Source organism: Myotis nattereri, assembly GCF_964212035.1.
Source record: "Myotis nattereri genome assembly, chromosome: 13".
Classification (NCBI taxonomy): domain Eukaryota; kingdom Metazoa; phylum Chordata; class Mammalia; order Chiroptera; family Vespertilionidae; genus Myotis; species Myotis nattereri.
Genome location: NC_138088.1, coordinates 55740766 through 55765136, shown reverse-complemented (window position 1 = coordinate 55765136; position 24371 = coordinate 55740766). Strand labels below are relative to the sequence as shown.

Here is a 24371-nt window from a genome sequence, read left to right as displayed (position 1 = left end):
TTGAGTGTGGCTCTTCCACAAAATACCACGTGTGGGTGCACACGTACAGTGCGATTGAAACTTCGTGGCCCATGAACAGAAGTAGGTTTTCGGCCTGGGCGAGTCTATTTTGAAGAAGTACTGTTGATATTTGGCTCTGTTGACTAATGAGTTTGCCGACCACTGGCCTAGGCCATCACAATGAGAGCAGGCAGGGAAAGGACAGCCACAATGGCTTCAGTGACAAGAGAGGTAACCACCCCAAGGATGCCCCCATGACCTCCATCTGTCAGCTCCCTCCTATCAGAGAGGGTGCTGGGACTTGTCCCCACCCCTACAGAGGGGACACATACCATCCTCTCTGCTGGATGCCCATCGGAAACCTGCTGCTGCCCACAGCTCAACCCTAACAGCCAGCGCCCCAAAGAGCACCTAGGCCAGTCCACGCGGAGGGCGTTTCTCTTCCCCAGATACATCCAGGTGCCCACCGACAGAGGCACCTGCTCTTGGCACTGCGGTTTATGCCACAAGCGAGTGCCCTGTGGGAAGATGCTGCTCCAACACAGAGAAAAATGCTACCCTGCGTTGAAGGCAAAGGGGACTGTGTATGTGCCTGCGGCTGCCAGAGAGAATAAACATCCGTGGGCACCCTCGTCGATAAGCTAACGTGTCACTCGCCTGGCCTGTTCCTACTGAGCCACCGACCTCAGAGGACGCTGGTGAAATAGGTCCTCTCTCATAAGACACGTTTCCCTCGGAGGGTGTTTAAGAGCTGGGAGGAAGTGATCTGCCACGTTTTCAAAGAAACTGGTTTAAAGAGCAGAGTCAGCCTGGCTGGTGCAGCTCAGTGGTTGTGCATTGACCTGTGAACCAGGAAGCCACAGTTCAATTCCTGGTCAGGGCACATGCCTGGGGTTGTGGGCTTGATCCCCAGAGTGGGGTGTGCAGGAGGCAGCCGATCGATCATTGATATTTCTCTCTCTCCCTCTCCCTCCCCCTTTCTCTCTAAAATATAAATATATGGAGGGAGGCAGGGAGGGAGAGAGGGAGGGGGGGAAGAGAGAGAGAGAGAGAGAGAGAGAGAGAGAGCGAGCGCTGGATGGACCTCTCTCGGCCTCTAGCTTTAGCTGCACCTCCTTCTCCCGGGAGACCTTCTCATGCCCCGACAGGAAGGTGAAGTCAGAGATGCTATGAGGTCTGGCCACCTCCGGCCTCTAATTACCGATGTGGTCAGCTTTTCCAGAGTCCTCACAGCAGGGACCAGTGACGTGCTGGTTGGCAGCGCTGCTCACCATGGCCCTTTCTGGAGAAATACCCGCTCTGCCCACGTTGGCCTTGGTGTCCTGCCTGTGCTGACCATGTGGGCTGGGGGAGGGGGACTCTCCACTTGACCCTCCAGAGCCAGTCCCCACCCTGCTTCTGGCTCCCCCGGCCTGGACACCATGGTTCTTGCACCTCCCCACCCCCTTTAAATAAATATATATTTTTATTGATTTCAGGGAGGAAGGGAAGGGAGAGAGAGACAGAAGCATCAATGATGAGAGAGAATCATTGATTGGCTGCCTCCTGCACGCCCCCACTGGGATGGAGCCTGCAGCCCGGGCATGTGCCCTGACTAGGAATCAACCATGACCTCCTGGTTCATAGGATGATGCTCAATCACTGAGCCACGCCGGTAGGGCCCTGCACCCCCTTTTGAAGACCCAGCTCCGCCTGAGCAGACGGCTCTTTGATCTGAGGAGCCCACTTGGGTCTGGGTCAGGACCAGAGAAAGACGGGAGGGAGGAGTGGACAGCTGGCCACACTGGGTATAGACTGAGAAGCAGGAGGAACAGCCGAGGCCTCACCCACCCGCTGGCCATGCGTGTGAGTTGGAAACAGACCAAGGTGACAGATGCCTGTGGCCCCAGCATCTTGACATAACTTTTGAGAGATCTGGAGCCAGGAGCACCTCAGTAAACCATTTCCAAATTTTTTTTTTTTGAAATTCTTAAATTTTTTTATTGTGATGAAAAACATACAATTTTCTATCTTTTTTTAAAAAGAAAATTACAGTTCACATTCAATATTATCCTATATTAGTTTCAGGTGTGCAACATAGTGGTTGGACAATCATATACTTTGCAGAGTGGTCCCCCCAGTATTTCAAGTACCCCCCTGGCCCATACATAGCTATTACAATATTATCCCTGCCCCCCCCAGCACATGCCCTCACCCCTTAGTGTCCATGCCCATTGGTAATGCTTATATGCATGCATACAAGTCCTTTGGTTATTACGTATGTGCCCTTATTACCACTAAAAAAGATATTTCTATTGATTTTTAGAGAGAGAGGTAGGGAAAGGGAGAGAGAGACACCCATGTGAGAGTAGAACATTGATCGGTTGCCACTGGGAATTGAGCCGGCAACCCTGGCATGTGCCCTGACCGGGAATTGAACAGCAACTTCTCGGTGCATGGGAAGATGCCCAACAGAGCCACACCAACCAGGGCAAGTACGTCCACTTTGTTGTGGTCGTTAATCCTCACCCGAGGATATTTTTCCATTGATATTTTAGAAAGAGTGGAAGAGAGAGGGAAAGACACAGAGAGAAACATCACTGTGAGAGAAACACATCGATTGGTTGCCTCCTGCACATGCCCTGACTGGGGCCGGGCTGGGGAGGAGCCTGCAACCAAGGTATGTGCTCTTGACCAGAATCGAACCCGGGACCCTTTGCTCCACAGGCTGACGCTCTATCCACTGAGCCAAACCGGCTAGGCCAGTGATGGCAAACCTTTTGAGCTCGGCGTGTCAGCATTTTGAAAAACCCTAACTTAACTCTGGTGCCGTGTCACATATAGAAATTTTTTGATATTTGCAACCATAGTAAAACAAAGACTTATATTTTTGATATTTATTTTATATATTTAAATGCCATTTAACTAAGAAAAATCAACCAAAAAAATGAGTTCGCGTGTCACCTCTGACACCCGTGTCATAGGTTCGCCATCACTGGGCTAGGGCAACTATGTCCATTTTTAAGAAGTCCATGGCAAGACCCCATTGGCCTGTGCAGGCTGACACTAACCTGGAACCCCTTCTGATCCCATGACCAGCTGGGCAAATCTTCTTTGCCCTCCAGGAGCCAAATCCAGCCATAGCCCCCATTTAGGTCACTGACTCTGTCTCGGTGGGACAAGCACGGCAAAGGCTGAGTTACCCTGCGGTCTGAGGAGGTGCACAGACAGTTCTGCTGCCCCCCAGCACCGGGGCCGCTCTAAAGCAGCCCGTCTCCTGCGGACTCGAGACGCGCAGACGTCGGAACTGTGCCGAGGACCAGCCTTTCCCGAGGGCGAGGTCAGAGCCCGACAGGACGGGTTATTTTTAATAAACTCCACTTGGCAGGAATTCAGGCAAGAGATGGGCACGGTGAGGACAGCGCTGGCTGAGCTAGGGGGCACTGGGCGGGATGTGACACCAGGACAGGGCCACCCTCTCCCTCCTCGGAGTTCCCGTCCGGATGGAAGGAAAAAAAACATGTATTTCAGACGAGCATCACGCCAGCCCTGGAAAACTCAATAAAGGCTTCGTGCGTAAAAGGTGTTTCCAAAGGCCGGCCACTTGACGTCAAGATGGGCGATGAAAAGGCCTCGCTAACTCCCAGGGATGCAGACAGGACGCGGGCGTTCGGGGCGGCCTCTCTGAGTGGCAGCTTGGTCAGGGAATGCGTAAAGAGCATCTGTCATGTCGACACCGGGAGCCACGCTCACATCTCCTTTCCAACTGAAAAATCCCCGGTGCCGGCCCAGCCACAGGGAGCGTCCGCATGACGAGAATGAGCATGGGCATCCACGGGCTGTTTTCTTCTCCTCAAACTGACTGTGAGCATCTAACGAGACCCGCGGCTGGAAAATTCCACTGGCTCCTGGGTTAGCCTCGCCTGCTCCACCTCATCAACCCTAGACAGGTCCCCCAGCTGCCGACGCTCCGTCTTTCCAAAAGGGGCGCCTTGGTCCAGGGCTTGCCCCGGGGTTTCGTGCCCTCTCCATCCACATGCCTCTCCTTGGTGAGCTCACCCGGCCCACGGCTCCAAGTACCAGCTGCATGTGGACAAGTCCCCAGTTCCTGCTTCCAGCCCAGACCCTTCTCACAAAGTTCAGACTCAAACACCCTCCTCCCCTTGCACATCTCCACTTGGATGTCTGATGGGTGTCTCTAGCTGAGTGTACCCCCCAAACGAGCCTCCCTCAGCCGCCCTCTGACTCCATCCTCCCAGTGGCTCTGGTCAACACCTTTAAGTCATCTGCACATCTTCTCTCTCCCCTCCTCCCCCCAATACATCAGAAATACTATGAACTCTTGCCCTGGCCAGGTGGCTCAGTTGGTTGGAGGGCCATCTTGTACAGCAAAAGGTTGTGGGTTCGATCCTTGGTCAGGGTGCATACAGGAGGTGGCTGATCGGTGTTTCTCTCTCTCTCTCTCTCTCTCTCTCTCTCTCTCTCTCTCTCTCTCTTCGTCTCTCTCTAAAAATCAGTTAAAACATATCCTTGGGTGAGGATTAAAAACAAAAGAAATACTGTTAACTCTGCTTTCAAAACATGCCCCAAATCCAACCGCTCTCACCACTGCGAGATGCTGCCACGTGCCTGTGCCACCATCAGCTCTCACCTGGACTGCAGCCGCCTTCAACCAGAGCTCCCAGCTCCCGCCCCGGCCCCTCAGAGCCTGTTCCCAACACAGAGTCAGAGAGTCCTTTAAAAATCTACATCAGACCACGCCACTGCTCTGCTCAGAACCCTCCAGTGGCCCCCATGTCACTCAAAGTTCTTTAGTGGCACAGGTCTGGCATGACTGACATCTCTCTCTCCTGGATCCCTCGGCCCCGCCCCCTCCACTCTAGCCCGGACCAAGAGACTTGACCATCCTGGCAAGAAGGAGCCACCGCCAACAGGGGGCAGCGCCAGAATTCAGGGCCCAAAAAGACCAGGGGAGGTCGAGGACGAAGGGGCGGGCAGGGCCTGTTGGTAGAAGGTCTGGTACGTCAGTTTCAGAACTCGGACTGTATCCTGGGTGTCAATGCTTCCCAACCCCGGACACGCAGTGCAGTCGGGAAATGTTAAAAAGGCCCCAGCGGCCCCAGTACCATTCCCCAGTAAGAGGAGCCAGGGCTCCTGGGAGAAACAATGAGCGCTAGGTGAAGGGCAGGAAGCACACCAGACGAACTGCGACACCACATGGCAGCCGACGGCCAGGAGGCCGCCCGCGATCACCGTGTCCTCCAAGGGCTCAGAAGCCAACCCGAAGGGCTCCCTTGGCCAACGAGGAGACCATGCCACCCCAATAAAAACCGTGACTGCTGTGCATCACAACGCACCACGTGAAGGCCACACATGTCACACTCGGGCTGGTTACTGCCAGTGAACCGATGGGTACATTGAAAACACAAAAACAGGAAAGGAATAACGCACTTCCTGTATGAGCTTTACCACTGGGCAACCAGGGAGTCATCGAATGTGTTTCCTAGTTAGCAAACGAAGGGACGACAGACTCAGAACGTCGCCCCTCATTCATCAACAGATGTGGGTACTGAATATCACCACTTTATTTTTTGTTGTTAATCCTCACCAGAGGGTACTTTCCATTGATTTTTAGAGAGAGTGGAAGAGAGAGGGAAAGACAGAGAGAAAGAAACATCGATGTGAGAGAGACACATTGATGCACGTGCCCAGACCAGGGCCAGGGATGGAGTCTGCAACCAAGGTAGGTGCCCTTGACTGGGATCGAACCCGTGATCCTTCGGTCCACAGGCTGACGCTCTATCCACTGAGCCAAACCGGCTAGGGCTGGGTGCTGATTATCAATGGCTGCTGCCGTCTCAGAAAGAAAGACAACCAGAGAGTGTATGTCCCCTGACAGAGCAACGCGAAGCCACTTATGAAGTCAGTCCCCCCCACCCTCCAGTTGAAATGGGCCTGATTAATGATCAATTTACAAGAAATACAGAGGAACTTATTAAATGACACATGGGGACGAGTGCGCAGAATTCCGACCACAGAACACTCTTCTGGATGGAGGGAGATGGCTATAAACTGCTAAAACATGCATTTATAAAATAGGAGAAAGCCAGACATGGGAATACTGACTAATAGTAGATAATAGGGAAAAATAATATTTGAGTTATGGTAATGGTATTGCGGTTATATTTTTGTTAAAGAGCCCTTATTGTCCAGAGACACATCTGAAATGTTCACAGATAAAATAATAAATGTGAGATCTGCTATAAAACGCTACAGAGGAGCGGAGGTGGGTGAAAAAAGACTGGCCTTGAGCTCATCATTGTTGAAGTGGGGTGAAGGATGCGTGGGGGCTCATTACACCATTCCGTAGACTTTTACCTTTATAGCTTCAAATTTTCCATAATAAAAAGATATGAAAATACTGGGCCCCACCCCCCAGAGAAACACATTAATGAGTCTGGGCTTCAGGGCGAGCGCTGGTATTTTTTTAAGGCTCCCGGGTGTTTCTGCTGCTCAGCCAAGGTTGAGAATGCTGCAATCGCTTACAGGAGACACGCAGAGAACCTGCACTAAGACCAAGACGGGGGCCATGGAGGGGAGGGGACTGGTCTGGGAGGGTTAAGGAGCCCGGCACAGGGTCCTTGATCGGGTCGGGAAGGGATGAGGAAGAAGGAGAGGTCAAGGACAATGCAAAGGATTCAGGCTTGGGTGACGGGGGTGCTGGTCACTGGCCCAGGGAACATGTCAGGGCTGGTAGTTTGGGGGCCTGGGGAGAAGTTCTGGGTGTTTGGGACACGCTGACATTGAGGGGCCCATGTGACTTCTAGTGGAGACAGTCAATGGGCAGTTTGGTTTGTGGGTCCAGAGAGCCACAGCCAGATCCGGAAGAAGACACAGAAACCCCGGCCCCCTAAACCAAGACCGAGGTCGGGATGGCTGCAGCCAGCAGAGAAAACTAGGGGCAGAGGCCAGGCGGAGGTGGCCGCCTCCCTGAGCAGGTCTGAGGAGCCCCTGCACATCCCCTCCTCCAGGCCTCCAGGCCTCCAGGCGCATCTGTTACACAGGTGAGCGACCAGAACAGGTGCAGGAGGCCCCCGTGGTGTGAATCACGGCCACGTGTGCCAGCTTGAAACTGCCAACACGCACTCAATGCCCAAACACGTGCTGGATGCCTGCGTGGGCGGGCTCTGTGGGAGGCAGGGGTGACCCGGAGCCAGGGTCCTGGCCTCAGGGAGCTTGCTTTCTAGTGGGCAGTCGGCAGGAAACAAGTCCCCGCACACGAGCTTTGGAATTACCACACGACTGCCCCGTGTACAGCCGTGCACAGCCCAGGCTCCTGGAATCAGGGAGCTGACAGGGCCTCACGTTAAAGCAGCAGGAATGGAGGCCCAGCGGGGAGGTGGCCACCCACGGCCGCCGGGGGTGCAGACCTGGAGATGACACAGCCGTCTGCGCGGAAGTTTCTGGAGCAGCCATTTTATTCGCCGCAGCCTTCTAAACCATGTGGCCTAGCGTTTCCTTTGGACCAACACGATCGCTGATCACCGAGGACCCAGGACCCTCCTCCCCCCAGGACCAGGGACTTACCACTGAGTCCAGAAACTGAATGTAACACTCCAGCCCAGGCCTCGCTTCACAGAACTGCCGGAAAAGCAGCCTCCCGATCGGCTGCTTGTCACATAAGCTGCAGTAGTCTCTGTCTGGAGACAAGAAAAGAGGAACGCGGTGAGACCCAGGAGAGGGCCGGGCCGGGCCGTCCCACCCCCCACCTGGAGGCAATGCCCCGGGTGGGTGGAGCCAGGTGCCTGGCAAACTCTCAGGAGCCCCTATGTGTCCCCAGGCCCCGCACACGCAGAGAGGACGAGGTCAGTGCCGAGGAAGCTGCCAGTGATGGCCCAGCCTCCACTCCCGGCCCACTCCCCTGGCCGATGCCCTGGTTTCTGTATGGAGATGCCAGCAGTCCTGGGGACTATGACTGCCCCGGCTGGCCAACAGCACGTCACATCCACTGGTGAAAGTGACTGGATACCGGTGGCAGGCATGGCACCCATGCCAGTAAAACCAGAGTGAACCACAGACTGCCTGGCACGTTGAGCAGAGGTGCTTTCTCTGCCTGTGGATGGGGTGCGAGGGGCGAGGCCAGAGCCTGTGCGGAGTTCTTGACCCTGGGAAGGAAGTGGCTGCGAGGACCAGGCCGACTCACAGAGGAGGCCAGAACGGAAAGAATTACAAGTAGACTTGGGGCCTGGTGGTGCCATGAGGCTCTGGATCAAACCGTGCCTGCAGCCCAACCATATCTGAGGCACTTACTAAAGAGCCTTGCTTGGAAAAAAAAAAAGGTAATTACTTGTAATTCAAAGCATCCTAATGAATACAGCAAAAAAAAACTTTTATTTTTGTCCAATTGGAGCAAAGCCAGTCTTGGGATGTTTCAAATTATGAAAAGCCTGCCTTTTCCAGCGGAGGCGCTAGAGGCACAGAGACAGAAAGTGGCCGGCCCTCAGCCACGCCGTCGCCACGCGAGGCCTCGCCAAGGACTTGCCGTGTGACTTCAGGAAGCTCACTTGTCCTCTCTGGGCCCCAGTCTTCCTCTGAAAAATGAAGGCCCGTGTGGGACGTGAGATGGAGGTTGGGGCGGGGGGGGGGGGGTCCCTTCTCGGCTCTTCCTGCAATGACTACCAGAGGCTTCCTCAAGGGCTGAGGCCCCAGCCGTGAGCCTTCTCGAGGAAGCACGGTGAATTTGTCTTCGACCCTGCAGCTGTGCAGAAACAGTCAGGAGATTTCATGGGGAACCAGGAAGCGGGCTGAGTTAGACCTGGGTTAGGGGCTACCTGGACAGGAGGAATGACTGTCCTTGCCAACTGCAGGGGAGGAGCCAGGACGTGGGGTTTCTCTGGAGATGGGGACTACAATGGGAGAAACGAATACGGCCATCATTTCCATGCACAAAGAGCTTAGCCAGGGGCAGTTCGGGAGGCAGGGGGCTGTGAGCATGGGTTATGGAGCTGAACCGCCTGGGTTCAAATCTCAGCCTCACCACTTCCTGCCTGTGTGACCTGGGACAACTCACTGGACACATTTATCCCTCCGTTTCCTTATCCGTAAACTGGAAACAGCAATGGTACCCAGCTCCTGCGACCATCACGAGGACCGAATAAGACAACACAGAGAAAGGACTCAGACCAGAGCCTGGCACATAGCAAATGCTTAATAAACCACCTGCTGTCATCATGGATGTGGCTTTCCGGTCTGCACCATCTCCTTATCTCTAGGTCAGTGGTCGGCAAACTACGGCTCCAGAGCCACATGCGGCTCTTTGGCCCCTTGAGTGTGGCTCTTCCTAAGCCTTAGGAGGACCCTAATTAAGTTAATAACAATTTACCTACCTATATAGTTTAAGTTTAAAAAATTTGGCTCTCAAAAGATTTCAATCGTTGTACTGTTGATATTTGGCTCTGTTGACTAATGAGTTTGCCGACCGCTGCTCTAGGGAACCGGTCTGTAAGAACCCAGCCAGCCCTAACCAATCAGAGCCCCCTCCCCTATTGCCACACGATAGGTTCCCTGGCCTGAGTGGGCCTTGGAGTCCTTCCAGGGTTTTTGCTAGAACTTTGCTAGATACTTGCTCCTCTCTGGGTGACAAGGCTAAGGGAATGGTCGCCCCAGAGCTGCCACAACTGTCCCTCCCACCAGGTAGTGAGCCCACGGAGAACGAAGCCAGCACAGGGGAGAGAGCCGAGTGAAGTGAGAAACCTGGTGCCCGAAGAGCAGAGGGCCCCGAGGCCAGCCTGCCAGGCCAGCGGCGCCTGCAGGGTCTTCACCCACAGTCTGCGCTGAGGCCAGCTGGTGTTGGTTTTTGTCTCTTGCAACTGAAGGAGCAACAACAGGCTGGAGAGTCTCACAGCCCACATATCACACGGGGAAACTGCCTGAGGGCAGGGACTGGTTTTGTAGACATTCACCAGCTCTAGGTATTCTGTGGGGCAAGAAGGCACTCCAACATTTCTCATTCTCACAAGTGGGTACTTTGATCAATGGGGCATCCTCCTCGAGTGGTTTGGGGGCTGAAACTAGCCTTGAACTATCACCTTAATCCAGTCCACCTTTCCATGCACACAGACGGTTCATGAACACTTACCCACAGCCCTGCGGGCCAGGACCGGTGAGGGCAGGGCTGGGATGTGGGCCCAGCCCTCAGGGATCTTGGATTCTGTTGGAAAGGGAGTGTGTGTGTGTGTGTGTGGGGGGGGGGGGGTGAGCTGACAAGATCCCAAGTGACAGTAATAAAATGTCAAGTTAGATGAGTGTCATCTTTAGCCACAGTGGGGAGTCTGGAAGGAGGCCCAGAGGGTGACAGGTCTGCGGCTGCACCTGTTAGCACACTGTCCTGCAGACTCGGCCTGCATTCTCCCTGCCTCCCACGCATCCGTGCCCAGGGGTGAGGAAAACAAACGCCCCCAGCCCTTCCCCATCAGCTGAGCTTCCCAAACACAGGAGAGTAAATCACCTGATGTCAAGCTCCCGTTTTATTCAATCAGGGCACAGAGCGCCACACGCTGATGCGATTTAAGCAACTCCCCGCTTTTCCAAAAGCAATTATGAGACTTCATGTACTGTGTTGTGATTGCTTAAGGGTTCATCTGACAGCATTTTTTCCTCTCCATATGGCGTTCGCTGTCAGTATGGAAACAAGGCTGTCATAAACTCACAGCGTAGTAAACACCCAACACGAGCTGTCAGCACCTCCGTTCCCTGCCGCTCCCAGCGACACAGCGGATCCCAGGCGAGAAAGCCGCCCCCTGGAAGCCCAGGGAGAAATAAAAGGCCTAGTAATCATCTATTCAGGCTCTTTTCTCAGCGTAAGTGAAGATAATGGGCCGATCTGAGGAAGCACCAGCAGCAACGATAAAACCAAAGTGCACGCTTGTGCATCTTTCAGAAAAGGGAGAACGGAGCCATGGGAGGTGGAGAGGAGTTGGGGGCTGATGGAGGGGGCAGGAGGAGGCGCAAATCCAAGGGCCTGGGAGCGGGGGCTGGTGAGCAGGAGCATCCGGGACAGTGGGGCAGACCCTTTTCTGTCTGAATCCCCCAGCCTGGGGCAACTCTGGATGCTGTGCACACAGACACCACGCACTGTCCACACACACACACACACACGCACACACCTGCTCTTCTAGAACCCGAAACTCCTGCTTTGGGCCATGTGCCTCATTGGTCCTTCCCTCCAGCCAGAAAGAGGCTGTTGTTACGTAAGACGGGAGGGGCATCAGGGCCTCCTGCCCCCAAAGGATCCAGCATCAGCGAGTCATTGTAGCTTTATTCTTTCAGGTCCCTCTTTAGTCAACAAACTCTCGCCCAAGGTCTCTTGCTTTTTGATATTAGAAGGTTCCTTCAACTTTAAGACTCTCCTCTTGAATTCAACGCCTGGGGAGGGGGTGGGGTGGATAAATGGGTGGGAAGAGGTGCACCTTATACACCCTAGTGGGCTAATGATCCAGTAACAGGCCTGGAGTCAACAGCTGGCCATCAGCTGAGACCAAGAATGGGGGTGTGGTCTTTGTGATGTGACATCTGGCCTTGGCCGCAGTAACAGAGATTTGGTGGACAGGTGTCCAAAGGAAGGTGGCCGAAGAGGGGCCTAAAAGACCATGACAAGCGCCAGGGCACGGGGCTGTGCCCTTGGTCAAGGGGCAGAGCGCCCCAAGGAGGGGCTGGAGCCTGCTGTGCGCTCAGGAGGGTGGTGAGAGAGACCCTGGGAAGGCAGGCTGGGCTCAGACAGGCAAGAGCTGGACTCCAAGGGCAAGGAGACCAGAATGGACTCACTGTACCACTGGGGCATCCACGATGTCAGAGCACCAACAATTCAAGTACAGCCCGGGGAAAGGTGGACAAAATGGGGTGGGGGAGTCTCAGACGTTTACAGAGGAGCTGGTGGCCGCAGGAGCCCCTCCACAGGGGGTCCAAGCTGTCTTTGGCACGGAGGGCGCAGTGCCCGTGGCTGGGATCCTGTTTTGGTGAAGAGCCGGACTGAAGGAAACCACATGTTCTGTTTGTTTCTTCAGGGGCTTGACACCTCTCAGGCATGCGGAGGGCTGGCCCAGGAAGCAGGAGGGCCACATCGGCTGCAACACGCCGAACGGCAGCCAGGCCCTCGGACAACGGTTTCTCCCACAGACAGACCCTTCAGCGGGGCCATGGGCATTGGCTGAGCCCCTGCCAGGCACTGCGCCCTGTGCCCTGAGAGCAGACGCACCTCCACAGGCCTCATCTTTGTCCTGAGCAGGGAATGTGTTTATGAGCCAGGGCAGGAGGGAGGCACGTTCACAGACAGGCTGGGAAGAACAGCCACGGAACAAACCATAGACGTCCGAGGAGGGGGCACACACTGCCCTCGTGCCCAGGGGCGGGTTTCAGGGGTGCCCATGGGACAGCACGCCGGAACATGGGAATGGGAGTGGCAGGGTCGCGGAGGGCAATGCCGGCAGGGGAGAGGCTGAGTGCTGGGGAAGAAGAAAAAGGTCAAAGCCAAAGAAATGGGGCCAGAGGTTGGGATGAGGGGTGAGGAGAAGCCACGTGGGGAGGTGAATCCCCAGGTGAGAAGCCAGGAGGCGTTAGGGCAAGAGTTCAAGGCAAGGCCTGAGATCGCTGCAGGGAGCCTTTGAGAATGGCTGAAGTGCGTGAAGGACCTACAAAAAATTAAATTGTCATATAGCTAACAATGCCACTTTGGGGTATTTATGCAAACGAGCTGAAACGAGGACGTCATGTTCACTGTGGCACCATTCACAACACCAAGATGTGGAAAGAACCTAAATGTCCACCGACCGATGCATGGACTAACTTGCAGGATATGCACACAGTATATACATGCCGTTGTCGACCAACAGAGGGCGCAACAAGACCAGGGGGGCCCATCCTCCCCACCTCGTTGTGAAGTTTGGGTGCTTGGCTGAGAACCTTCCCAAGTCTCCTAGGCTGTTGTCATAATAAGCTGCTGATGGTACCCCCACCTCAGGCCCCCTGTCAAGGACACCTGCTATAGACTGAACGTCTGTGTCCCCCTCCCCCATAAAATGCACATATAGAACCCTCGTCCCCACTGCGGTGGTATCTGAGGGTGGGGCCTTTGAGAGGTGCCTTGGTCGTGAGGGTAGAGCCTGCACAAGTGGGATTAGCGCCCTTACCATAGAGACCCCTGAGAGCTCCCTCATCCCTCTGCCCTGTGAGGACGAAGACGGTCGTTGATGAACCCGAAAGCAGGCTTTCACCAGACTCGGGATCTGCCAGCACCTTGACCTTGAACTTCCCAGCCTCCAGAACGATGAGAAATACATTTCTGTTGTTCATAATTGGTATTCTGCCACAGCAGCCCAAATGGACTAACTTGGGCCTTGGGCAAGTCCCTTAATCCTGCCTCCCGCACCACACGGGCAACCAGGGTGAGCCGCTGCTACCGAGTGTTAGCAATACTAGTACCCGAGAGCGCCTGGCCCAGACCCAGCACATAGCGGGTCCTACATAACCAGCTGCCATTTGAACAGATCGTATCTCCTCTACAGGCCTCAAGGAATGGTGGCTTTTACTCCCCTGAAGATGCGATGGGGGGAGTGGGGTTGCTAGTGAAAGGGGCCTTGACTGCATAAGCACCAAAGAAAGAAAGAGCCACCCCACCCACAGCTGAGCCACTGGAGGACCCCACGCCCCCAGAGGGCAGGGGCCAGGCCTCTGCGGCCTTCCTCTTCCTCACTTTGAGCCTCGCTCTCAGAGAGAAGCCACACGTGTCCTCACAGCACATGGCCGAGGTTAAACTCTCACAACCCACAGTCAATTCCTTCAAGACTCATAACCCCCCGTGGGACTTAGAAACAGGAATGATATTGATAGTGAAGATAAATAGATGCTGTCACTGTTTTCATTCCTTTCGAGTGACATGAAATGGGAACATACTTTCTTAATTAGGAGCCTGTGGTATGTGGACGCTTGGAGGGCAACCAGATTTTCCCAACCGAGGGCCAGAACACAGGCATGGCCCCCCTCCGGTGACAGGAACCCCAGTGAGCGAGGCCGCCCTGCCTGCCTCCCCGGCTTGGAGAGCTGGCCTTGATCCCTAGCGGATGGGGAGCAAGAAGTCACGGCAGGGAAGGGGGAGGGGGTGGCCCACGACTGAAACCTGCTTAGGACTGTTTTCTTTGTTGCCCCAGGCACTCCTTGAACTTGGGCCAATGAAAATGCACGTTCCATTTCAGAAGTAAGAGCAAGAAACGCAGCTTCCTGAGGAAATGGAACCACTCACACCCCAGCCCTTGGAAATGAAACCACATGTTTATTGTACCTGGGGGGGGGGGGGGGAGGCAGCGCCCCTAAGTGATTCCTGAAGCCATCTCTACTTTCTGGGGATTTGTTTTATTTCGTTTCATTTGATTTAATTTAATAACATTGTTTTATCAAAATACCAGGAGTTTGGGATTATTATGGTTCTTTTTGGGGGGGTAGAGGGGGATGGTTCCTGGTAGGTCCTACGGCAATTTAGGAAAACAGATGAAAGGAGACTGGATTAGACAGGAGCCCTTGACGTTGCCATACGCCAGGTCTAAAACAACCAACAGAAACGTGCTCTGGAAACGGCTTTCTCTGAAAAATTCCTGCCAAAGCTGGAAAAACAATTGGGCGTTTGCTTGGAGGGAAGGCGCGCTGACGTTTGAAAGGCCAGATAGCATCACGGATAATGGCAGTTCTTCCCGCCCGCCTCCTGGAAGGCGCAGGCGGTGAGGAAAAGGGAAACATTTGGTATTTGGTTAGCAACAGCTGAGTGGGTTCCGATGACTTCAAGGAAGATGTTTCAATGTGGATGAAAAACGACATATGGCACATTACACAAACACGCCCGGATCACGCCGGTTTTCCTGTGCCGTTTGCCCCTCTCATCTGGCTTCTCGTTTCACCGCATGTCATACTTGTCACATGTCTCTCTGCGGGACCAAAAGTCTTACCAAGCTCAATGGCACCGGGACAAGCCTCAGGTAAAGCCCACTCAGTGGTAGGGTGTTGGGGGCTGGGCTGCCAAGTGGGGGAAGGGACAGAAATGGGGGGACGGAGGAAAGGGGAACCTTGTGTGTGGATCTGTGAGATGAAGAAGGGAGGTGGGTTGGAGTGTGCTTCTGGGGGCTCAGGGCGGCAGCCCCTACCAGCCTTGCCTCTGTGATGAAGGTCCAGGTCTCTGGCTTGAACCTGTCGGGTGCAGTCAAACCCTAGGAGATGGTGGGAGTCTGGAAAAGGGCTGGGGGCTGAGCTGGGCAGGACATGTGTGTATGCCATCACCATGGGGCCCTCTGGCAATGATTGGCTCCCCAGTTAGGCAGTGACCTCTCCCTTATTCTCAAGGCCAAGAAAAGCAGAGAAGTTAGGTACTCCCTTGTAGCGGGAAAGGGACGAAGAACTGGGTGGTTGGATGGTGTGTGTGTGGGGGTGCAGGTGGGCCCAGCAGTGGCTAGGTAGACACGGGGGCTGTGCAGGTGGTGGCGGTTGAGCCTGGCATGTTGGGAAGATTGGGGGACAAAGCCAGGACCCAGGTTCCAGGCCTGGCCTGTTGCCGCTGAGCTCCGGGCTGTCCCGTGTGCACTGCTCTATCAGCCTCCCCTCCGTGCTCGCACAGGGCTCTGAGCAGGAAACCCGCAGGCACCTGGCACGGCAGCAATGGGGGCTCTTGAAAAGGCCAACAAGAAGGAAACACACGGACGCAGGACCCGCAGCTGTGCCCTGGGAAGCAAAGGTGTTGTGACCGCCACACACGTCCCCTTCCAGTGCAGAGCCTGGTGCAGGCGGGTGGTCAGAACTCCCTGCTTGGCCCTGCCTGGCCTGCTGGGGTGCCAGCACCTGGGAAATGGTAGTGGTCGCCAACCGGTGGTCTGTGGGCCACTGGTGGTCCGTGAAGTCCGAAAGGTTGGCGACCGCTGGTCCATGGTATGCTGCTCCGTCCTGGTGACCCAGCCTCCCTCACTCTGCTCACAGCCAACCTGGGGACGCCATCCTCCTAGGGCCACATTCTTCCTACAAGCTTTTTCCTCCCTGGAAAGAAACTTCCATGTGGATGCAAGCAGCTTTGGTAACTGAGATACCCAGGCCACACCCAGACCTCTGAGGGTGGGTCAGCAATGTTTACAGCTCCCGGGTAATTCCAACACTGCATGAAATGTCCAGTTCAGCTTTTAAAAAAAACACACTACACTAATAAAAGACAAAGATGCTAATTGACCATACCTTTGCTACGTCCATTAGCCAATCAGAAGAGTATGCAAAATAACCCAACAAAGATGGCCATCAAATTTGCATACTGCAGGCAGGGCGGGACAGCGTGATCTGCCGCCCCGCCCCGGCGACCCAGAGTGGGATCCAGGCCTGCCATCTGCCACTCAGGGAGTGGGCCTAAGCCAGCAGGTGGTTATCTCCTGAGGGGTCCCAGACTGTGAGAGGGCACAGGTCGGGCTGAGGGACACCCCTCCCTGACAGTGCACAAATTTTTGTGCACTGGGCCTCTAGTATATATATATTATTGATTTCAGAGAGGGAGAGATAGAAACATCAACGATGAGAACCATTGACTGGCTGCCTCCTGCATGCCCCACACTGGGGATTGAGCCTACAACCCAGACATGTGCCCCGACCAGGAATAGAACCATGTCCTCCTGGCTCATAGGTCGACGCTCAATCACCAAGCTACACTGGACACCCAGTTCAGCTTTTTATCCCCAGCACCTGCAATGGTGCCTGGCCAGAGCAGGAGCGAAGGTGCATATGTAAGTCAGGTTCCACTGGCCCAAGCCCACCAGGCTCTGTTCCTTGGGGAAACAGAGACCAGGTTTGGCCAGTCTTATAGGGGCTGAGAAATGACTGAGTAAATCAATGACATATGGAGACCACATGCTTATAAATCCAGAAGTAGAAACCTCAGGCCTGAACTTGCCCGCCCCCCACCCCCCTCCGGCCCTCAATGGTTAATCAGCCAGAAATGAAGGTCTCCCGAAGCAACTAGATGACTGAGAGTGGGGCTTCTGTCCAAGGGAAGCAGAGCGCTCTGGGTGCCCAGCCGAGGTGAGGCTGGGACAGACTGTGTGCTGCACTGAGAAGTGGCAGCCATGATGGCCCCGGGCCCCCAAAGTGAGGTGGGACTGAGCAGGGCCTGGCCTGACTCCCCGCTCCAGGAAAGCCCAGCAAGGCCAGGGGTCTAGATTTTGCCTCCAGCTCCTCCTCTGACCCCTGTATGACCTCAGACCCGCCAGTGTCCTCTCTGGACCTTGGCTCCCCTTCAACAAAATGAGGCTGATGCCCAAGGGAAGCTTAAGGGCCCCGCCTCCCAATTTGGTGGTTCCACGGGAGGAGGCTGGTGGGGGTAGAGACCTGGGCGGCACAGGCCTTCATCCAGCACCAGGGTCCCTAAGCCACACAGCTGCCTGCCTTCCCGCACCTGCACTGGCCAGAGCGCCAGCGGAGTGAGCGTGAGCTGAAAAGGCAGCATTTCTGGAAGGCCCGGGAGGGGCTGCTCGGGGTGCCAGGGGTCCCGGCTTCCATCAGTTTGCTGTGGAGCCCAACTGTTACTCCTCCTCTCTACGCCTCAGTCTCTCTCAAGTGCTTTTCTCATTTACCCTTGGATGACAGCGCCTGTCCCCCCTTACTGCCATCTGCCCTGGGCTGCGGGGAAGACAGCAGGGAGACTAGAGGGGTGGCGGGGGGCAGGGGGGGAGCTCTGAAGCCCTCCAGGACCCTGGGGACTGGCCTCACCTGGACCTATGAGCTAATGAAGCAAAAGCCACAGGGGGCAGTGCCAGGAAGTGGCTGGCAAGAGGCGCCAAGGCAAACAGCGGCTCTGTGCAGAGGTGGCTTGTTGCTTCCTGGGCCACCGGCCAGGGCTTATCGAGGCTCACAGCTGCACCGGCCCAAAGCGCTGGAGAAGGAAATGCTTGGGAAGGTGAAGGCAACGGATGGTCTCCGGCCAGTCCTGGTGTCTCAGGGCCCGAAGACCTCAGCCACCCGAGCCTCTCAACATGACCGACCCCCTCCGAGGCTCAGTCAACCTGGGTCTGTGCACTTCCAGGGACAGGAAGCACTTTGCCTACAAAGGGCCCGGCCCTCTTCATCAGAACTGGGTTCAAAGTCCATTCTTAATCTGAGACCAAACTCGTCTTTCTCTCATGCCTGCCCCTTGGTCCTCATTCTTGGGGTACAGAGGACAAATGCTAGGTGGCAGTTATTCTCTGCTCCTGGAGTTTTCTCTCAGACCAAAAAAAAAAGCCAAAACCGGTTTGGCTCAGTGGATAGAGCGTCAGCCTGCGGACTGAAGGGTCCCAGGTTCGATTCCGGTCAAGGGCATGTACCTTGGTTGCGGGCACATCCCCAGTGGGAGATGTGGAGGAGGCAGCTGATCGATGTTTCTCTCTCATCGATGTTTCTAGCTCTCTATCTCTCTCCCTTCCTCTCTGTGAAAAATCAATAAAATATATTTAAAAAAAAAAAAAAAAAAGCCCAACTCCCCCGCTTCCTCATCACAGCTCCTATACGACTGGCCAAACCTGGTCCCTGTTTCCCCAAGGAACGGAGCCCGGAGGGCTCGGGCCACTGGAACCTGACTGGGGTCTCTGGCAATTAAATGTGAAACCATGTCCACTGCTCCCTTCAAGCCCTCTTGCCTTAGCTCGGACACAGACCCAAGAGGGGCTAGATGTGGGAAGAGAGGGGCGCACTGGTCGGCACACAGAGGTCGCCAAAGCTCACATTCCAATGGGAGTGGCCTGTTGCTTCAGTAGAAACCGACACAGAGACAGCGGGAACCTCGGTTCAGACTTCCCTTAGCGGAGTCACAGCTCAGGCGCTGGGATCTCGGACATGGGTTTGCATGGAGTTTGGCAGAGCCAGTTTTCAGAAAGAGCTGTCCTTCGGGTCAGACGGTGCACTTCCCACTGCCACCTGATGTGTGATACAGGAAAATGACAGCAGCTAATGGGAGGCTTGCTGTCCAGCAGGCACCGTGCTGGGCACTTCTCACGCTGTGCTTCCTGCAATCCTCCTAAGATCCCTACGAAACAGGCGCTAGTACCAGCTTACATTTTTAGATGCCAAAGTATGAGGAGCTGGAGAAGGCATTTATTAGCACAAGGCCCCAGGGCTAGCAAGAGGCAGAGATGGGGTTTGAACTCCTCTCTTCCTGACAGCAAAACAACTTTTCTGCATCTTTTAGCTTTTAGAGATCTGCCTCAGCAGCAGGCAAGGACCTAGGACCCAACCTCAACATCCTGGCAATCTCCAGAGGCCCACAGGGGGCAGGCACCCTGGAAACCTGGACATACCCATGACCTACTGGTCACTCCAAGGCCCCGGGCCCAGGGCTGCTCTGCACACAGAGGCTAAGACCTGGGGAAGCCACGGCCGCTCAGGGCTGGCTGTCAGCTGGCCCGTGAGCTCCAGGGCTGGGCCGGCACAGAATTCTTTGGAGCACTCTTCCGTCCTCGCCTCCACCAGAAAGCCCGAGTACGCTGCCCCCTCCCCAGCTCTGAGCGCCTTCAGCTCGGAGGCCTGCACCGCACCTGTGAACACAGAACCTACAGGCTATCGCATTCCTTCGGCTGCTGGCCTCAGAGTTAGCCTTGTCCCCACACCTGAGCTATAAATTCTCTCTCTCCACTGCCTCCCCCTTTGCAGCCTGGGACGGTCTGCACACTTACGAGGTCACCCGAAACGATGCCCCTGATTAAAGCAGGGGCAGCTGTGAGAAAAGTCCCTCACTAGGCTCCTGTTTACACTTCTTTTGTCAAAACAAATCCTTTGCTCCTTGGAGGGAGAAATCTTAAAAGTCCCCGGTGTCCACACGTCAATGCTTGGCTTTTAATAGGGTGTTGGAATTGCGTTTCGCAGAGCATTCCTGTGCTCAGACCTACAGCGAGACAAGCCTGTCAGCCAACAGGACAGGCGTCCAAACAGGGCTGGACCCAACTTGGAGCAGGCAGGACCCAGGCTGCCTTGTTCCCTGCACCCCCCACCCCCGGCCCCACACCCAGCACAGGGCCTGGCACGGAGCCGGCAGGCAGTAACATTTAACAAGTGAATGAATGAACAGGTTAACAACCTAACTCATCCATTTGCGAGCCAGTGGCTGTATTCTTCCGTACTTGTTTCCGAATTTCTCTGTGCTGGGTCAGGGTACTGAATGGATCTGCCACACAGGAGAGGGGCCCATCCTGACACCCACACCCTCCTCCACCGTGCGATCGTGTGGGTGGAGGGAGCACCGTGTCAGAGCAGAGAAGGTCGTGTTGGAGGGAGCAGAGTCACAGACCTTGCAGAAAACCCGAAGGAAAGCCAGTCTGACCCCCTCGTCTCTCAGATGGGGAAACTGAGGCTCTGGTCGGGGGGGGGGGGTCTTGTCTTATCCATCACCTGGAGCTTGCTTAGCTGCCTCAGCTGCTCAAAGGCGCTGGATGAGGGTGAACAGGGAGGAGAAGTCCTTTATTACAGTTCAAAGACCCTCACCCGAGGGTCCCACCCAGGTCTGGCACAGAGATGCCCAGTCAAGCCGTTCAAAACCCCACCCCCGGGAACTGACATTTTAAACACTGTGAAGTGCAGCTATTCTGTCAGCCTGAGGCCTGTGGTCGATGCCACGCAGGTGTCTCAAATAAATCTTCAAGGGCCGCCTCTGCATGGAGCCAAGTAGATGCTTTTAATCATCAGGAGGGAGAAAGCAAGGGCCTCGCGCACTTCCGTTTTTATCGAAGTAAAACAGCAGTTGATTCGCCAGCAGGCAGTGCCGCTTGGTGCCAAACACCACGTGTTGGAAACTGAAGCTCTCTCAGCTATACAAACACAGAAGGGAAGCCTGCAGGACCCCGAACACACGCGCTCCTTTCTTCCTGTTTCTTTCTGAAGAGTGCCACTAGCTCATCGCTGTCTAGACCTGGGGAGCCGTCTCAGCGGGGAGCACGGCTCTCTGCTGGCGCTTCTCCGCCCCCTCCCACTGCCTGGCTTGAAACAGACATTTTGACAGATATTTAACTGATGCTAAACCTAAGAGGCGGCCTCCTCCGTTACTCGGCACAGGAGAGACCCCTGGGGGACAAGACCAAAAGGGAAGACTGAGATGATCAAAGAATACCATTGCGGTGAGACCCCGAGTTCTAACTGGTCTCCAATGTAACCCACACGGCTGTTGGTTTTACATTATTCCTTGCCAAGAACAATGTTCAGATGATTGAAAAATTCCACACTGAAACCCCCGACGCCGACTTATTTTTCCTTCTGAGCACCTGCGCGCAGAGAAGCCTGGCTGAGAGAACGTAGCTAACCACAGGGCAGGCGAGCTTTCGGCTCCCAGGTGCAGCGTGCTGCCGCGGGGAGCCCTGACGGTGTCTTCACGGGGCCTGGGCTCTGCGAGGTCAGGTTGAAACTGCCTCTGTTCTAGAGGAGTCAGGGCCCGTGAAAGCCAATGGCTGGAGGGAGGCAGGAGGGAGGCAGAGGCCCTTCCCTGCAGACAGGGTCTGCAGGGGCCCAGCAGCTGACACACAGGACCTATGTTTGTGTGTGTGTGTGTGTGTGTGTGTGTGTGTGTGTGTGTGTAGCTGGACCGGAACTGGGAATGCACACACACAGCCAAGTGCCTGCCACTAGGAGAGAATCCAGTTCTTCCCAAAGGGGGCTCAGAACCACGTTTCATCCTGGAAGCTCGGCTCACACATTGTTCAGACACTTTGGGGTTAAGCTGGGGGAGCCGGCAGGACACCCTGAACCTCTCGCCCAGACCTAAGTGGCTGCGGACTCTACCCTCGAAGGGAATCCTAGACCCAGCTGCCTCCTGGCAGTTGGTCACCGCACTTTCCAGCCCCCTTCTACTCGCATCCAGGTTTGCTCAACTCATGTAGCTGGGGTTGGATCTGATAGGCCAGGTTCCTCTCTCCCACCCCATCCCCCCTTTTAGGACCGATTTGCTGAGCACCTACTCGGTGCCCTGCTGTGAGCTAGCCCAGGGGGTCAAGGGATCACCAGAAACGCCTACCACCTCACGCACCCAAGGAGCTTACGGTCCAGCTCTTCGGTTTTTTCCTAGAATTCCTCCTGGATGAGAGGCGGTGGAGAGGTGAGGGGTGTGGACCCTTGGACTCACATCCCAGGCATCCAACATCTGTGCATCATGTTTTCTGTTGTAATAGGACTCCTACTTTTAGCTGGGCACATGGCCACCCAAAGGAAAAACTACAGTTCCCAATCACCTTTGGGGCTAGGTGTGGTTGTATGACAAGGTGGGTTTGGGCCAATGGAGTGTAAGCAGAAACAATGAGTCCAAGTTAGTGCTGGTTATGCCCTTAAAGGAAAAGCTGCATTTTTTCACCATCCCCTTCCCATGGACCAGAATGCAGACATGGCGGGGCGCCATCTTGGACTGTGTAGAGGAAGAGTACAATATCCTACAGACAGAAGAGAAGGAATAGCCACATACAACTCCCACAGCAGCCCTGACCCCTTCCCAAGCATTGCTCCATGAGGGAGAAATAAACTACCTTGTTCAAACCCACGCTCGTCTGGGTCTTTGTTACAGTAGCTGAACCCATTCTCTGCCTGACGCCATCCCCTGCTGGCTGCAGAATCTTCTTCTGAGATCCACTTTCTTTGTCCCAAAATGGAGACGACAATACTACGACTGACCTCATAGGTGTGATTCCATCCAAGTGCTCAGCACAGCGCCTGGCACATGGCACGCCCTCAGTAGACACTAGCTATCCACTGCTATCGAAAGGAGCAGCCACTGGATATTCTCGCCCAAATCCCCTACACCAGTGGTTCTCAACCTTCTGGCCCTTTACATACAGTTCCTCATGTGGTGACCCAACCATAAAATTATTTTCGTTGCTACTTCATCACTGTAATGTTGCTACTGTTATGAATCGTAATGCATATATCTGATATGCAGATTGGTCTTAGGCGGCCCCTGTGAAAGGGTCGTTCGACCACCAAAGGGGTCGCGACCCACAGGTTGAGAACCGCTGCCCTACACCCACCTCCTTCGCCACCCTACCAGGGGAGAGTGTGAGCACACACTGCCAAGGAGGGGTTAATTGGAACCAGGTTGATCCACCTGAGCCTCATCTCCTAAATCAGGCGGAGTTTCAGGAGTGGGAGGCGAAGATGTGGCTTCAAACACAGTGTACCCACCCACCCTCCCTTCCTCGGGGACACACAGTGTCTACAAAGGCTCCCAGGGTCCCATGCGCCTCTGGGAGCCCCTGCACGTGAGCGAATAGAGGGCTGTTTCCCTGGGGGAGTTAAGTACCCGCGTCTCAGAGAGCATGTGTTTACTTTAAAGACGATGGCCTGAAATGCAGCGCAGTGTCATCTTCCTCCCTGAGATCTCCTCCTGGGTAACCCACATTTAAAGAGCATTTCAGCAAAAGTTATAGTTTGGATGTTGGAAGGATCTGAAGTCAACACAAGTGTTTTTGCTGTATATTATATAAAATAAACACTCTGGTTCCAGGAACTCAAGGCAGCACACTGGGAACCGCATTTGTTTTCCCAAGACGTGGAAGTTGTGCAAAACTGCCCTTGTGGGGCCCACATGGAGTCACTCAGACCCAAGTGTCTCTGGGGTTCCCAAAGGGCATAGGCAGGGGGCAACCCTGAGCTGGCCACATGAGTACCTGGGGTGATGGCGCCTTCATTCACAGGGCTGGGCAGGTGGGTGATGTGTGGGCCCTCAAGGGGAAGGCATCCAGGCGGTTTCTAACCTCAGCTACAGCTTTATTTAAACAGCTAAACACAGATTGTATACAGGGCCACTCGGGGCTTCCTAAGAACTGACGTTTCTTTTTTTAAATATTGACTTCCTACTTACAGGATCGTGCCTCTGATGTCACAGAGCACAGAGTGGGGGCAGCCCGCAACTGTGCCCATACTTCCTAAGGGCAAGGGCTGCCTTTCAGTTCTGAACCCCCTCCCAGCCTCCACCAGTGCGGGGCACCCAACATGGCCCCAAGTTGGGGCTCCTATAACCTCTTCTCCAGGCCCTCAACACAGGTGACCTTCTAATCTGCCTGGTGATTATCTGAGTAATTCCCTCCCCACCTCCTGGGTCTGACTGATTCATGTCTGTGTCCCCAGTGCCCAAAGCAAAGTCTGGCACATGGTAGGTTCTCAGAAATGGGAGAATGAATGAATGAATGTTGGGGCTTGCTGAATCGAGGGGTGATTTTAATCATGAGGAGGAAGATGAAGTCTCCATCTAGGCAGCTGGAGAGCAGCAAAGGCCACATACTGGGAAATGAGTGTGGGCATCTGTTCATGTTCGCCCGTGGTGCCAGGAACACTCACGCCGTAGTGACCACACATGTCTTCAGCACCTACGAGCAGCCACATGC

General features: G+C 54.8%; 1 protein-coding gene across 2 annotated transcripts in view; it reads right to left on the bottom strand.

Annotated features, from left to right (window-relative positions):
• The window catches only part of GRK5 (G protein-coupled receptor kinase 5), a 176810-nt gene that overhangs the window by 43020 nt on the left and 109419 nt on the right, over nucleotides 1–24371 (bottom strand). Inside the window, exon 3 of one of the 2 annotated variants that reach the window (XM_081104803.1) lies at nucleotides 7567–7679. The exons of the other annotated variant lie outside the window; for it this stretch is intronic. Coding sequence (XP_080960929.1) covers nucleotides 7567–7679 — 113 coding nt within the window. The remainder of the gene's footprint in view (nucleotides 1–7566; nucleotides 7680–24371) is intronic. 2 annotated transcript variants of the gene reach the window in all.